This window comes from Melanotaenia boesemani, chromosome 16 (genome assembly GCF_017639745.1).
Source record: "Melanotaenia boesemani isolate fMelBoe1 chromosome 16, fMelBoe1.pri, whole genome shotgun sequence".
NCBI lineage: Eukaryota > Metazoa > Chordata > Actinopteri > Atheriniformes > Melanotaeniidae > Melanotaenia > Melanotaenia boesemani.
This window is the reverse complement of record NC_055697.1, coordinates 8,232,835-8,247,577: the sequence shown is the minus strand read 5'-3', so window position 1 is coordinate 8,247,577 and position 14,743 is coordinate 8,232,835. Positions and strand designations below refer to the sequence as shown.

General features: G+C 38.6%; 1 protein-coding gene across 3 annotated transcripts in view; it reads right to left on the bottom strand.

The window, feature by feature from the left end:
* The window catches only part of LOC121655126 (kinase non-catalytic C-lobe domain-containing protein 1), a 47,009-nt gene that overhangs the window by 1,694 nt on the left and 30,572 nt on the right, over positions 1-14,743 (bottom strand). The window contains exons 17-31 of one of the 3 annotated variants that reach the window (XR_006013078.1): positions 13,957-14,216; positions 11,308-11,663; positions 10,396-10,489; positions 10,204-10,301; positions 9,941-10,125; positions 5,813-5,923; positions 5,540-5,687; positions 5,278-5,436; positions 4,861-5,067; positions 4,666-4,748; positions 3,798-3,951; positions 3,058-3,180; positions 2,620-2,679; positions 2,108-2,265; positions 100-351 (exon numbers count right to left, since the gene is read on the bottom strand). Coding sequence is in view for 2 of the 3 variants with exons in the window: in XM_042009560.1 (XP_041865494.1) it covers positions 270-351; positions 2,108-2,265; positions 2,620-2,679; positions 3,058-3,180; positions 3,798-3,951; positions 4,666-4,748; positions 4,861-5,067; positions 5,278-5,436; positions 5,540-5,687; positions 5,813-5,923; positions 9,941-10,125; positions 10,204-10,301; positions 10,396-10,489; positions 11,308-11,663; positions 13,957-14,216 (2,278 nt within the window). In the remaining variant the exon portion in view is untranslated. Of the gene's footprint in view, positions 1-5; positions 352-2,107; positions 2,266-2,619; positions 2,680-3,057; positions 3,181-3,797; positions 3,952-4,665; positions 4,749-4,860; positions 5,068-5,277; positions 5,437-5,539; positions 5,688-5,812; positions 5,924-9,940; positions 10,126-10,203; positions 10,302-10,395; positions 10,490-11,307; positions 11,664-13,956; positions 14,217-14,743 lie in introns of those variants that run through there. The other 2 variants (XM_042009560.1, XM_042009559.1) reach the window with 2 other exon arrangements.

Genomic DNA, 14,743 nt, shown 5'->3' with positions numbered 1-14,743 from the left:
TAGAACCAGCATCGGATGGGAGAGAACACAGTAAAAATGTGAGAAAGGACTCAGTAGCTGCAAATACGTTTTTCTTCTCAGCAGCATTATGTCTCTGACCTGATTTGGAGAAAGCTGGGACAACTCAGGGTTTGCAGTAACCAGCTGTATTTCCGCCTTTCTCTGCTACATCTCCTGACCCCAGCATCTGGTTACACCCAATCACCTTTCAGCATCTGGCCAGAAGCCTCTTTTCCAATCAAACTCCATCCCACAGGCACCATCTGGAGCTACGCCGGCACCCCTACCAGCAACCCAAATTCAACAGCTGTGCCATTACCATCCAACTGCCACTTGTTGTGACCTCGGCATCTGGTCAGCCATATTGAAGCGAAGGAGAAGGACACAATAAAAATACGTCCTTTTAGTGAGATGGCCGACTTTGTCATAAACAGATTCACAGGTTGCAGAGAGAAAGCTAATTCTTGTTTAATGACGCTAACTGTTCATGTTTTGTGTCACTACAGGAACAGGTAGGAGGTTAATTTCACTGACTGGATGCATGTTTGATGAGCATCACATGGAGAAGCCCAGTGAATCTAGAACCTGAAACTACAGGATCAAAGTGCTTTTAATAACTCTTAACAAAACAAAGATAAATTCAATTTGCCTTTGTTTTGTTATTTTTAACTACTTGTATGGATCTTTTTAAGTTAACAGCAAAGATTTCTGTTCCACATTTTACAATTATTTCTTTTTATATTATAAACACAGCATTTATTAAATCACTTATGAGCTGATGATTGATTTCTTTACTCCCTGGGAGTAAAAGTTGTGTAACCATTTTCCTTGTTAACAGGGAGGGAAAAAAAGCATCAGATGAAAACTACAATTTCAAGGCTCCAAAAATGTCCATTCGTCTTTTAAAAATTTGTGAAAGTATCATTAAAGGAATTTCTGTCATTTTAAACATACACAAAAATGTTTTTGAGGTTGTAAAGACGACTTTTACTGGCCAGGATGCACAATCTGTGGCCTTTGGTAGAGAAGAGGACTGTAGTGCATGTACATGTGTAAAAACGACCACTAACCAAGAAGAAAAACAGCAGGAGGAGGAAGAAAACCGAGGTCATCGTTTGACCAAGACTGAAAACAGAACTCCTTCCCCTTCAGCCAGCTCACGCACCCCAAGTAAACAATGAAGCATCACCAAGTTTATGAAGTCCACCAGTCTGTTTTCTTTTTGTTGTTCAAACCTAATATGATATTCACAAGAATCTCTCCGGTATGAGCAGCAGGAGAAGCAGGTACCCAGCACGTTGTTCTACAACACACTCCAAGTCACTTTCTCTCTTTGGTTCACTGGATGGCCCATTCGCTTCAACACTGTATCAGGATACACTTGCATGTGAAACAAGAACCCTGGTTTTAAAATGTGCTTATTTGAGTTAGAATTTTATAGAGTTTGAGTTTGAGGGCACACACAACTCCAAATGAACCATAACGTCTGTGGAAACGGACTATGGTGTATTTAAAGTGGATCAAACAGCGCCCCAAGTCCATCTGGATACAAACATAAAAAAAAACAAACTAAAACTTAACATTGTATGTTGTGCTTTGTGTTTTAAAGATTATGTCATACAGATCTGGTTTCTCTTGGTCCATGGAGGATTCAAGGAGAAAAGGATATTTGTTTTGGAGAAATGAAGATGACAACTGAGAAGAGATTGTCTTCTTTTCCAGTAAATTAGAGTATGAGGTTGCCTGAAAATACAAGAAAGACAGACATTCGCAAATGCTGCAGAAGATCCCGGCGGCTGATTGTTGGCTTAGTGTATAAGGCCTCTAAACCAGCCTCCAGTCAGTTTGATTTGAATAAAAAAAGAATTTTCTGGGCTAAACATCACGTCAAGTGAAAGCTGCACAGAAGAAAATGTGTAAAATTTTGCCACCTTACAATTTCTGAGCTTTAGTTACAACGTGGAATGAATTTTCCTGATATAACCCATGTTATCTACCTGCTGCACCACGTTTTTTTTTTATGTTAGAGTTCCTGTTAGACTCAAACAGAGAAGAAAAAGAACCCTGTTCTGGCATGGTTCCCTGTCATGTACTGCAACCAAAGTACCTGAGTTTGTTCCATTTGTAAGCCCCAGTCGTGAGTGTGAATGCACCAATCTCCAGCTGCTGGACATGCATGGCCAGGATGTGTACAGAGGGCAGTGTGGGCTTCTTCTTTGTGTGTTCTCCTCCCATAAGACACAAATCATCACTCTTCAGAAAAACCTAAAGGAGGAGGGAACAATTCAACAACACAGAACAAAGAAAAAAAAACACGTTATTTTATGAAAAGGAAATTAATAACACGATATTTATGTGATTATTAGGATGTCTGTTGTTATTAGAGCAGTTAAATACAAAAATTGGGAAGTGACGCATGTTATTTGATGCATCAGGTTCTGGCAAGGGCAGTTTTCCGAAGCACAGCCAGTAAGCTCTCAGCACACAGGTATGTTGCTTGAAGCTGTTTTTCTATTGATTTGTTTGCCCTGCAGCCCAGTTTCACAATATGTGGCCATTTCAGCCCACTGTTACAAACACCATCCATGTGCACATTCTCAAACACTCACACACACACACCTGTACAGCTCGTAGCTCCTCCAGGATCTCACACACCTTGGAAGCCAGATGTTTCCAAGCCTGTTGGCAGACAGGAGAGGATATATTTTTATTTAGCATCACCAAAATGAAAGCAAATCATGCGATACCAGAGCCACTGAATATAACCTGCCTGCAGATGAAAATATGGAAATTGCTTCTATTTTTTCAGCACTGACGCCTTCAATTGTGAGTTTTTTTAATTACTCCATTTCATGCCCACATTTCTCCTCACCACGCTTTTACTCTACATCTTATTTGAATTCATTAATGTTAATTTCTCATTTGTGAAACTAATTAAGTACCACCCAAGCCCGATCACAGAAGAAAAAAAAAGAAAACATTTAACTCCAGGGCACCTGACTTATTAGAAAAACTTAGAATTTGTGTCAAGAGGAGTTTCATAACATGCAGCCTTACTGGTAATTGCCTGACAATCACGTTCTCCAGACCTCCGAGGACCTGCATGGCTGTGGCAAAGTTCCGGGATTCGTAGCAGAGTTTTCCGATCCACAGATACTTGGTGAGCAAAGCAACTTGTGTCTGCAAGAGAGGGCAACAACAACAACAACAGAAAAAAAAAAATCACATTCCTGTTTACAGAGTGCATCACAAAGGACATTAACAAGAAAAAAGATGTAGTCAAAGTGCATCAAGACTTTTGTTTTGCGTCACTAATACTGAAAGTACAGGTGCACAAGCGGTGAGGAGGCTGAAATATTGCATTTATTGGCATTTACAGCTGAAGCACTGAAAGGTTCTAAAGCATCAGAGCAGCTGAAGTGTATTCACTGAAAGCACTTCGAGGTGGATTGACAACTTGTCTGTAAGCAGTGAAAGTAATAGAGCTGCCAAAAATATCTGAAATATTGATTGCATAGAGGTCTTAAGTGTTTTGTCAAGTGTGTTCAGAAAGTAGAAGAGGAGAAAGAGTTGCAACCACAGAATTAAAATAACAGCAATAACTCAGCTTCCATTGACTTTTTCATCTCATTGAAAGACATCATGAAAAAAAAGTATCCCTTCCTGTCTTCAAACCACTCAGCCATAAAATCAGAGAAGAAGCTGAAATTACACGAGGAGAATGTGTCTAAACTCGTTATCTGACTCAAAAAAAGTTGCCTTTCTCCCTGCACCTGACCAGAGTTGTGTCCTCTCACCTTGACAGAGTCACAGATGACTATTTCTGCAGAGATCCAGTTAGTGACACTGTCAGCGTATGTGAGCAGCCGCTGAAGGTAGCTGTTGGATGGAGTCTCCTCATGTACAAGCACACTGCTGCCCTCTGCTGGTGGGATATGCTGCAACACATTCCTGGATGGAGACAACATATTTATTTCAAGCCTGTCCCCACATTCACATTTCTAATTCTTACACCTTTACATTTCCACCTCCTCATAGGTACGAAAAGGAGTGGGCAGAAGTTTAAATTTATATGTCTGTGCACCATTTCTATAATAAACCACTCAGTTTAACCCTTGCATTTTCCTTTTTTTACAACTTCACAATAGCAGATTTACAGAAACCGATTTATCCACAAAAACAAGCAACAGAAAAAAAAGAAAAAATTCTTTGCTAGAGGCGACAAGTGAATATTTCAATAGTCTGATCAGCAATATTAAATTAAAATTAAAATTAAAATTAAAATTAAAATTAATGAAGATTTTCAAAATGTCCTGTTGGGAAACGCCTCCTAAATAATAATGAATGGCAAGAAACAAAAGAATAACTCTCTCTCTCTCTCTCTCTCTACCGCTCTTTCTCTGTTATATATAGTTAATTAATAATTACGTTGGTATGACGGACTTGTTTGTTAAAAATCAATCGTTAATATGTGTGGTTTATTAATCATTATCACCCAAACTGGCTGCTGTTCTCATGATTAACATTTTTACAATGGGTTTGTGATTTTCTAGTGTTTTTCTAGTTCAAACAATTCAACAGAGGACCAGAGGTTTGTTATGTCTGAGCTCAGAAGCTGTTTGGGGAGACCACAGAAGATTCAGCCTTTGTACTTATTTAACTCACTTGTTTGCGCTCACAACTTTGTCCCTGACTCCTTGTATTCTTGATTTGAGGAAATGAACTGGATGGCATCCTTGGAATATTTCCTGCATTACAAGAGAAACATCTTGAAGTTAAATCTCAGGTTCAGAGCATTGCGTATCTATGGAGACATGTCTCCCTCTAGTGGCGAAAACAGATAAGAGGGGACGAGGGTACCTGCTGCAGGAGGGTGAGCTGTTGAGCAATAATCTGTGTGCTAAACTCAGTTTGACAGAATGGCAGCCGCTCTTCACTCTGCAGGCAAATGCTGGAGAGGTCTTGCATCAGGGAGCCGTAGCAAGGCATGGGCAGGGCTGCAGCTATGGAGAAGGTCTTCTCTTTAGACATGGAAGGAGAGGGCTCCACCACTCTTGAGATCCTCCACTGAAAATTTCATAGTAGATTTGGGAATGTGGCTAAACTTGTTCTTCTTGATTCTATGACACTATAAGCTGCTGTATCATTAACTTAATCAGAGATATCCTTTAACAACAGTGAGAAAAACTGTGAGATGAGCTCATGTCAGGTGGGGAATACATCCACAAATAAAGCAGTGAGTCATGAGATACATCTAAGTCACAGCTGAAAACCAACCTTCTTGCTAAGATCTTCAGTAGATGAATGCAAACACACAGAGTCGTCATCTTCATCAAAGCTGATAAGGCTTCCTCTCACTTGACGTTGCGTATTCGTGCTTTGACGGCTGCGGAGGGCAGTAAGAAGGGCCTCACCTTGGCTGTCTATGGGAATCACCTATGGAAAAATAACGCAGATGAAAAGGAATTTAATGAATTAAATAACCGATCAACTCAAGATTAAAGTGCAAAGTGTGACAAATGAACACATGCATGTTTACCTCAGTGTTTAGAAAGTTCTCTAACTTATCTATGAGGCTGGATTTAGGTGTGAAGTCCACTGGTTTACACTCTGTTACCCAGAGCTGCAGCAGGTCCAAACTGCGATGAAAGATCCTTTCACTGTTCCCTGACATATCTGGACCCTCCCTGGCAAGGAAAATAAAAACTTAAAATCATCATTATCAAACTGTTTGAAATGCTTTCTACTATGTGTTACTGTCAAATCTGTGGTAAACTGCGTCTGTAATCATGAGTTCCTTCAGGTATTTTACCTTGCAGCACTGCTGAATTTGTCCATTATAAACTGCAATAATTGTTCAGGAGTGCAGAAGAAACGGTAAGAATACAGGAACTGCTGGATGTAGCCCTCCACAGCAGCATTTCTGTGATGAAAAGGATTGTGAATACAGAACAGAAAGCACTTTTTAGTGAAAATGATTTATGAATTGATGTGAAAAAGAACATTATTTGGTTTTTAATTGGACTTATAGTAAGATGAATAGAACTTCACATGAACAACAACACATGAAATAATTACAGTGCTATAATTCATCTAAAAAAAAAAAAAAGAAGCAGTGTGTGAAAACGAAGCACATTCAGTAGGATGTAGATCAATCTTTAGCAATGAGAATAATTTCAAGAAATGCTTTTGTGTACGATGTTCCCAATCACTCATGTTGTGGAGGAGTTTTGGCCCACTTTTCTTAATAATGTTTCAGTTATTTAAGGTTTGGAGCCAATCCTTTATGAACAGCTCTCATACAGCATTTCTACTGAGTGGATTTTTTTTTTTTCTTTTTTTTTTTTGGAATATGGGTCATTGCAACACCTTGATTCTTTGGTCAGATATTTAGATTTGGGATTATTGTTCTGTTGAATGATCCAATTTCAGTCACACTTCAGCAGTCAAATGGTCTCACATTTGACTCTAAAATACTTTGTAAACAAAGGACTTTAGGGTAGACTTAATGACTGCCAGGTGCTCAAGTCCTGGTTGCAAAACAAACCCAAATCACTATGCCTCCACTACCGTGCTTGACAGGTGGTATGAGGTCTTTGCACTGATATGCTGTGTTTTGTTTTCACCAATGTGGTGCTGTGCATTAACACCAAACGTCTGTGGTTTTGTCTGTTCAAAGGACATTTTTCAAGAACTCTTGTGTTTTTGTTCAGCTTTGCAAGCTGTGCTGCCATTTCATTTTTTAAGAAAAAAAGCTTTCTCTTGCAATGCTTCCAATAAACCACAAGTATTTAGCATTTTTCTAATTGTAGTGTCATAAATCTTAACATACTAATATAAGCTGTAGAGTCCAAGTTGCATCTTGGGTTTGTTTTATGGTTTCTCGTAGCCAGTGAACACCAGCTCTGGACCTCTTGGGCCAGCTTCCTGCAGGTTTTAGATGTTTCTCTAAGCAGTAGATGATCTGAACCTGGGGTAAAGTTGCAGGAATGTCCACAACATAATCCCACTGCAAAATGATGGACTTTTTGAAACGGCTTTATAATCTTTACCAGATTGATGGGCAGCAACATTTGATTCTCTAAAATAATGTCTGATGTCTCTCCTCCTTGCCATTGTATTAATACACTCCTGAATGCTCCAAACCTGCAAACTGCCAAAAACTTATGTTTGTATAGGAGGTACTAAAACTTACCGACTTACTATAGTTAAATTTACTCAATTAAATGATCAATAATATACAATTATAAATATTAAATTATAAATAGTAAATAGTAAAATTTAATTAAAAGGACCTGGTTACTAATATCCTTCATAATTACTGTGGAAGCACAAAGGTTTTTACCACAGTGTAATATGTTGTTTATTTTTCATTTGATGTCATATTTATGTAAATCTAAGACCTGGTAATGAGCAGAGATTTTTTATTATGTCTTTATAAATAAAACCTGTTGACATAAGGCGTTCTTCTTTTTCGCATGACCTTCTATAGAAGGTGAAGGAATCAAACATGTGGAATCACATGATTAATGGCAACTCATCTGTTCTAGCAAGTCCTTTGCATTGGTCACAGTCAAGGTACCAAAAGTGTGAGTAGCAGCTTATCATCAGCTCCTGACCCTTCAAGAACTTTCAACACTGTGAATGAAACGCAGTCATCTCCATGTGATCTATATCTGGATTTGATTTAATTTATTTTTTGCACAGACTGCAAAATTTCCAGGGACATATCTTTTAAAGATGACCTGAAATACTTTAAAGACTCTTTTCAGTGAAGGCACAGTCACATCACACAAAACCTCCCCAGTGTCTCTACATTGCTTGTGGTGGTAGGTCTCATGAGCTCCCAGACAAATGGGAATTCATGAAGATCCCCTAATCTTCCTTGATTATGCACTTTGCCTAAAATGCTAATACATTTATTTGGATGCATTCAAAAACAAAAATAAACCAAAAAGAAAACTTAGCTTGAAGCAAAGGAAGCTGGAAAATAATAGTGACCCAATTTCTCTGATTATTGATGTTGTTTCCCTTGGCAACAGATTCAAATCAGATTCAGAAAAGCCATAGTTCAGAGCAGCAGTAATGGTGTTTGCAGATCCGATAAGAATCAGAGATAGTAAATTACAAATAAGTAACAGCATAACTGAATAGTCTGATAAAAGCGGTGAGTAAGAGAGAGAGAAAAGACCAATGTTGTGCATTGACTGTAAAGTCTAACACCTCAACAATCCAACAAGCCTTTCTAGCAGCATTGTGAGGCCCTATGAAGACACACTGGTTTATTTGTTATCTCAAACACATTTATCAGATTCTTTAAATGTGAGCCATTGCAAAGTGGTTCGATGGCATTAAAATATTAAAGATATTCATCAGTGTCCTGCTGTACGTTGGTCATAATCATTGTCACTTTAATTTGTTGGACACACTACAAGCAGTAGGGATAGTAAATTATTCATGTTCTGAATGTGGATCACAAGAACTGTACGCAAATTTCAAGTCTCGTCTGAGGGTATTGTGATATACACTGCCTGGCCCAAAAAAAAAAAAAAAAAGTCACCACCTGGATTTTAACTAAGCAAACAAGTACGAGCCTCCCATTGGATAATTACTGCAGGGCGATAATCTTTCAGCTGCAACAAGTTATTTAACCCCAACTGATACAATGAGTAGCTTCTCCTTTCTTAAACAGCCATGTGGAAAGACACATCCCGTGGGCACGGAAAAGATGTTGGTGTGTTTAAGAAGGGTCAAATCATTGGCATCAAGCAGAGAAAACATCTAAGAAGATGGAGAGACTTCTAAAACTGGGTCTAATGCATTATTAAAAAATCACTTAATGTTTGGTGAAATCAAATCGAACAGTAGAAGTCAGGACTGTTTAATAGTGAAAGTAAGAACATTTCCACATGCACAATGCAGAGGTCACTCAAAGTATTGGGACTGAACGGCTGTGTAGCCATAAGAAAACCACTTATCAGTAAGGCTAACCAGAGAAAAAGGCTTCAATTTGCTTGAGAGCATAAAGTTTGGACTCTGGAGCAATGGAAGAAGGTCATGTGGTCTAATGAGTCTAGATTTACCCTGTTCCAGAGTGATGGGAGCATCAGGTTAAGAAGAGAAGCAAATGAAGTGATGCAGCCATCATGTCTAGTGTCTACTATACAAGCCTGTGGGGGAAGTCTATGATCTGGAGTTGCTGCAGTTGGTCAGGTCTAAGTTCAGCAGCATTATGTGTCCAACTAATGAGGTCAGCTGATACCTAAATATACTGAATGATCAGATTATTCCATCTTCCCTGATGACATGACCATATTCCAAGATGACAACACCAGAATTCCTGGGGCTCAGATAGTGTAAAAGTAGTTTCGCACATGGCTTGACCACCACAGAGTCCAGACCTGAAAGCTATTGAGAATCTTTGGGATGTACTGGAGAAGGTTTTGCACAGTGGCCAGACTCTCATCATCAATACAAAATCCTGGTGAAAAATTAATGCAACACTGGATGGAGATAAATGTTATGACATTGCAGAAGATTACTGAAAGATGCCACAGCGAATGCCCTTTTTTTTTTTTTTTTGGTGGCAACTCTTTTGTGTTTTATCGCCAGGGAGTGTATATTGGCATTGATAATAATAATAAGGATATTAAAAGAACAAAATACTGATATCTTGTTAATAACATACATAATATCAGGATATGATCTTAGGTAATAGATCTTTTTATTTTTTTATTTTTTTACTTCCGACTAAAACAACATAAAGAAACAATAGAAACCATGAAAAACAAAGATAAATTAGCCTCATAACAACCTGCTTTACCTTACTAGCATTTCTATTTATTATTGTAATAATATCATTATTGTGAATGCTTTTGTCTGCAATGTTGATTTGGAGAAAACAAGATATTTAGCTCTACTCTGATTCATAATACTGTACCTGGCGTAAAGGTAAGCCATGAGGCCCAGAGGAGACCCAGTCTGTAGAGTGACCTTTCCTTTGCTGGTGCCAAAGCTCAATACAGAAGGATCCTCAGAGGACTGAAGGTCCAAAGAGTCCCGTCCACAAATGGCCAAAGAGGGCAGTAATGAAACCTCCAAACCCCACTGATCCACACTCAGGATCTGCACAATAGACAGAAATTCTATCAGACATGAGAAGTATAGATGTGGTAAGAATGCATGAGTGTTTGGAGTTGGTACCTCAAGGTATTTCTTCACACAATCCAAGAAGGTCACCTTGGATCTGAGTTCTTCCAGCTGCGACTTGAGTTTGGAGAGCATTGGTTTGAACTCCGAACCTTCGGAAAGCAGTGCATAAATTCTGTTTTATCAATCATGCGGGATGACAACCCATGTCATCTTCATGCTAAAGTTTTAAAATGAGCACACAACCTTTGTTTTTTCTTTCTTGTTGAAGCAGCTTTTGGTAGAAATTTTTTGTTTTCTTTAGATTCCTTGTTTCAATGATCAGCTGCTGCTGCAGTTCCTGTTCAAAGGAAATCACATTAAATTTTATGAAGGCACTAAAATTGCACCACATGCCTTTCACTAGAAGTACTATCAGGTGGTTCCACTGTGTAGGGAGGCAAAATTTTTTATGCCCCTTTCATTTTTCACAGTGGTAACAGAATGCAACAGCTCTTTTGAAGTGAAATGAGTGAGAAGTTGAAGCAGCGTGGCTTTAAAGGTGTGTTATTAGCCCTTCCACAAACCTGAAGGAGCAGTGGTGCCATCAAAGTGGGCAAACACAAAGACTATTCATTAGTATTCTTTTGCAAGTGATAATAACTTCCTCTGCCAAAGGCTAAGTTCAACATATTAATATTCAGATCCAGTTAGGGGGGAATAATATGCCAATTATCTTCAAGCCCCCACATGTTTTCGTCCTATTTACCCTAAAGCCTGACCGTGACCCATTTCATTAGTGATAGAAAAATAAGCACAAAATAAAACAGGTGACCAGAAGAAGGGCTAAATAAAACTAAGATGTGAAACAGCATGCAGTGAGCACCTAAATTAAAAACTACAATAATCCCAATAAGGCATTTTAATGGAAACATACCAAAAATCTTTTTTATTTTCATGCTGGAGGCATATTAATCAAACAAGTTAAATATTACCAGCTTTCACATAAACTTACACAAATGTGGTGCAAAATGTGCAGTATAAAAATACTTATAAATATACAGTTTATCCAGTCTAGGAGAACTTGATAAATAAATCATGTGGTCTTCCGTTAGCTCAAACACACAGGGATAAGGTCAAAGATGACTCACTGTCAGTAGCCTTCACAGGTTTACCCACCTGTGCTTTTACATCCAGACTAGGCGATCCTGTGTACTTTCCCAGATTCAATGCATACTCAATCATCTCTGGACTAAAACAGTCTTCTCCAAAGAAGGCCAAAGCCCAAGCTGGGCTGAAGTTGAGGCCCATGCTGCCTGCTCTGGTTCCAGGGCAGAGAAGCCGCTCTGACACTAAGGAGTCGCTGTCCTCCATGTCCTCCAAGCAGACCGGACTCATCTGCTCGTCGTAAGCTCCCATCAGCCCTTCCTCTCTCCCTAACAGAAACTCAGCTTCAGAGGGGCTTTCATCGCTGCCACCCGCTGAATGATCTCCTCCCTCCATGACCCTGGTGTGGGCACTGTCAACGTTCACACCTCAAATGGTAAACAGAATCAGCAGAGGGAGAGAAGAGGAGGAGAGAGGGACTGAATCACATGGAAAGCAGAAAGACAAACTGGATTTGTGTAGAAAGAACGGTGCTGGGGGTATTTGTTGCAAACCCTGTCATGGCTACACAAAGCACTTATTGTGTAACAAATGAGCTTACAGGCTACTGAAGCTCAAGTTCAACCACTACCTTTTTTTTTTAAATCTCAAGCATCTTTTCACAGCCTGCTTGTAATCAAGTTAACATATCTAGCATATTTTAAGAGCACAACAAATGCAGATGCAAGTGTGTGTGTGTGTGTGTGTGTGTGTGTGTGTGTGTAAATGTCACTGGCCAGGAATGAGTTCCAGAAAAAGAAAAAAGAAAAAACTCTTTGGAGTTTGCTAGCATGTCTTGGACTCTCATGAATGTGCTTCAAGCTTAAGAAAAGCATCCAACAGCCAGTCATAGCCCCCGTGACTTCAGTCAGGAGGCATATGAAGAGAAATATATCAAAACATCACAGAGGGGTTTGGAAAAGCAGTATTCAATCTATTTGGAAAATACAAAGCCTCTAAAAAACCTTTTATTTAGGATGTTTATGCTGAAGGGAAATGGGAAAACAATGCATAGCCCTTTTCTGTTCTGCATTTTAGGCCAACAATACATACTTGACTAAATCACACTTCAGCTCAGTGTTTCCACTTCATAGTTAATAAGAAATATTTAGCTTTTAGAGCCCTAACAAGTACAAAATGTTTTCAAGAATTTTGATACAAAGTGTGTATCAGTTTCCTTTTTCCAGAGGCTGAAATGTTCCCTGTGATATTTCAAGGGAGAATGCCTATAAAACAATATATTAAAAAACTGGGTGACTCCCACCCTGTTCCTGAACAGACATGAACAGACAGTATGTAGGATTTAATTGGATAAAGTCATGAGGTTGCAGGATGAAAGAAACTGATTATCTCTTCCTTTCCCAAGCAAATTAAGAGATAGACGTGTCCTTGAACTAGTTTATCTGTTACAGGCTGTTGTACAGCAATGAAAATAGAATCATTAATACTATATTCCATTTTTCCAACTTCCCCAGAAAATCTGAAACAAAAAGATTTGTTTCACAGTACTGTAAACCTAACAGGGTTTCTATTTGCATCTGAATATTTTACATATTTCCAGTATAAACAGAGACTAAAGCAACAAATGGCTTTAGAGTATAATAGATGTTTAGTCGACATTAAGTCCAGTGTTAAATAATTCAGTAGTTGTCTCAGATTAGTTGGTTTTAGCAGTTATTGCTGCTGATGGCAACACAATATTCAGGTGCACATGTAAAATTTCCCTGGAGGCGCTGCACTCAAGACTGAAAGAGTGGCCACAGCTAATTTTGTTAACACATTTTTAGTGAGATGTGATCTTATCTTATCTTAAATGATTGTTCACCAATTGCCTTTGTTTGTTTGTTTTTGTAGCTTACAAGCTTGTTCCCCAAGAGGGTGGTAGTAGTTCCTGTGACTAACTAGCTGTGTGAGTACATTGTTGCTGTTAGCACATTGAGTATAAACATACACTGACAGCAAAACATCAACATCTACACACAATTGGTGGCTAAATGGTATAATAAAAACTTTTTGTTACTTTTTTTTTTTTAATGAAAAGTGCTTTATAAATTTGATTTGATTTTATTATACAGCCCCTGCTTTCTCTGAAAGCCTAGTCTGCTTTGAATGATCAGTTCAAACTGAGTAAGGAGGTGTCACCTACAACTGTGCTTCAGTTCTAAAAATGATTCTGAATTAAGAATCATGGAAGACATAAAAAAAAAACATATTTTATTGGATTTAAAATCAATTTAGATCCCCATGTTCAGGATAAATGAATTAAAAAAATCAAGGTTATTAAAAACTCTAAGATAGCATTTTTGAATGCCTACATGCCTGGTTTACTGGTGAGTAAGTGATACATGGCACAAGACATACAATAGGAAAATATTTACATTAAACAGGATTTCATATGGACTATAAAAACTCTATAAAAAAGGCTAGTCATTATAATGCAGATATTCATATCAGTAAACATTTAAGAAAATCCAAATATTCAAATGCAGCTCTACTTTTCCCTGACACACAAAATCTTGTGGTTTGATGCTGAAAGATGAAATTAAGTACATTAAATATTTAATGAATTACTCTTGAGATTCAGCCAATGGCAACTTGGATATTAAAGAAACTCAGAAGAGATCCAAAGTGACAGTTAGCCAAAGCGAAGGACAGATGAAAGCACAGAGGTCAGGCTCTTACCTTGATGTACACAGCATCGACTTGGCATTGATCTTAATTCAGCATCCTCAAGCATGATCTCATTTCCAGCATTGCAGGAGCGACTCTCGATTCCTTTCCAAGAATCCACACCAACAGGTCTGGATGTGTGAATGTTTCCATTCAGGTCAAGACATCTGTGCAGGCAAACTTCTCTCTTCCCTCTGCAGATGCTGGCTGGGAAGGGTGGGCTGAGGGTTGCCCTTTTCACAGCCTTTGATGGAGACTGCTCATTAGAGGCACTGCATGAGGCATATTAGGAGACAGAAAACACACAGTGTGTTCAGAGCCAGCAACTATTAGCACTTATTAAAATAAAATCAATAGAGAGATGTTTGAAATAGACCATTTTGAGTAAATACATGGTAAAACCAAACAGATCACGTTAGCATCAAACTTTTAAAGGAGAATGTAGCATTTGCTAATTAGTAAAACACACAAAGTAAACAGTCCAAGAACACTAACAAAACAGCCACCATTTATCATGCACTCGCAAGTTGCACTCATCTGTTCAGAAAGTTGTTAAGGTTGTCAGGGTTTGAATGAGTGGTGAATTAAGAAAAAGCAAAACTGAACAGTGAAGAAAATAAGCCTCCACAGCTGAGTCCTGTGAACAAGCCCACAGCCAGAGGAAAGGCTGTGATGTCTCCCTAACACAGCAGATTAAAGGCTCTTTCAACATATTACCCTGAGCAAGACAGCATGGCAACCTGGATGAAAAGATGTCTGAGAGGACTGACGGGCTGTAGCCACGCTGCTGGTTTTTAGC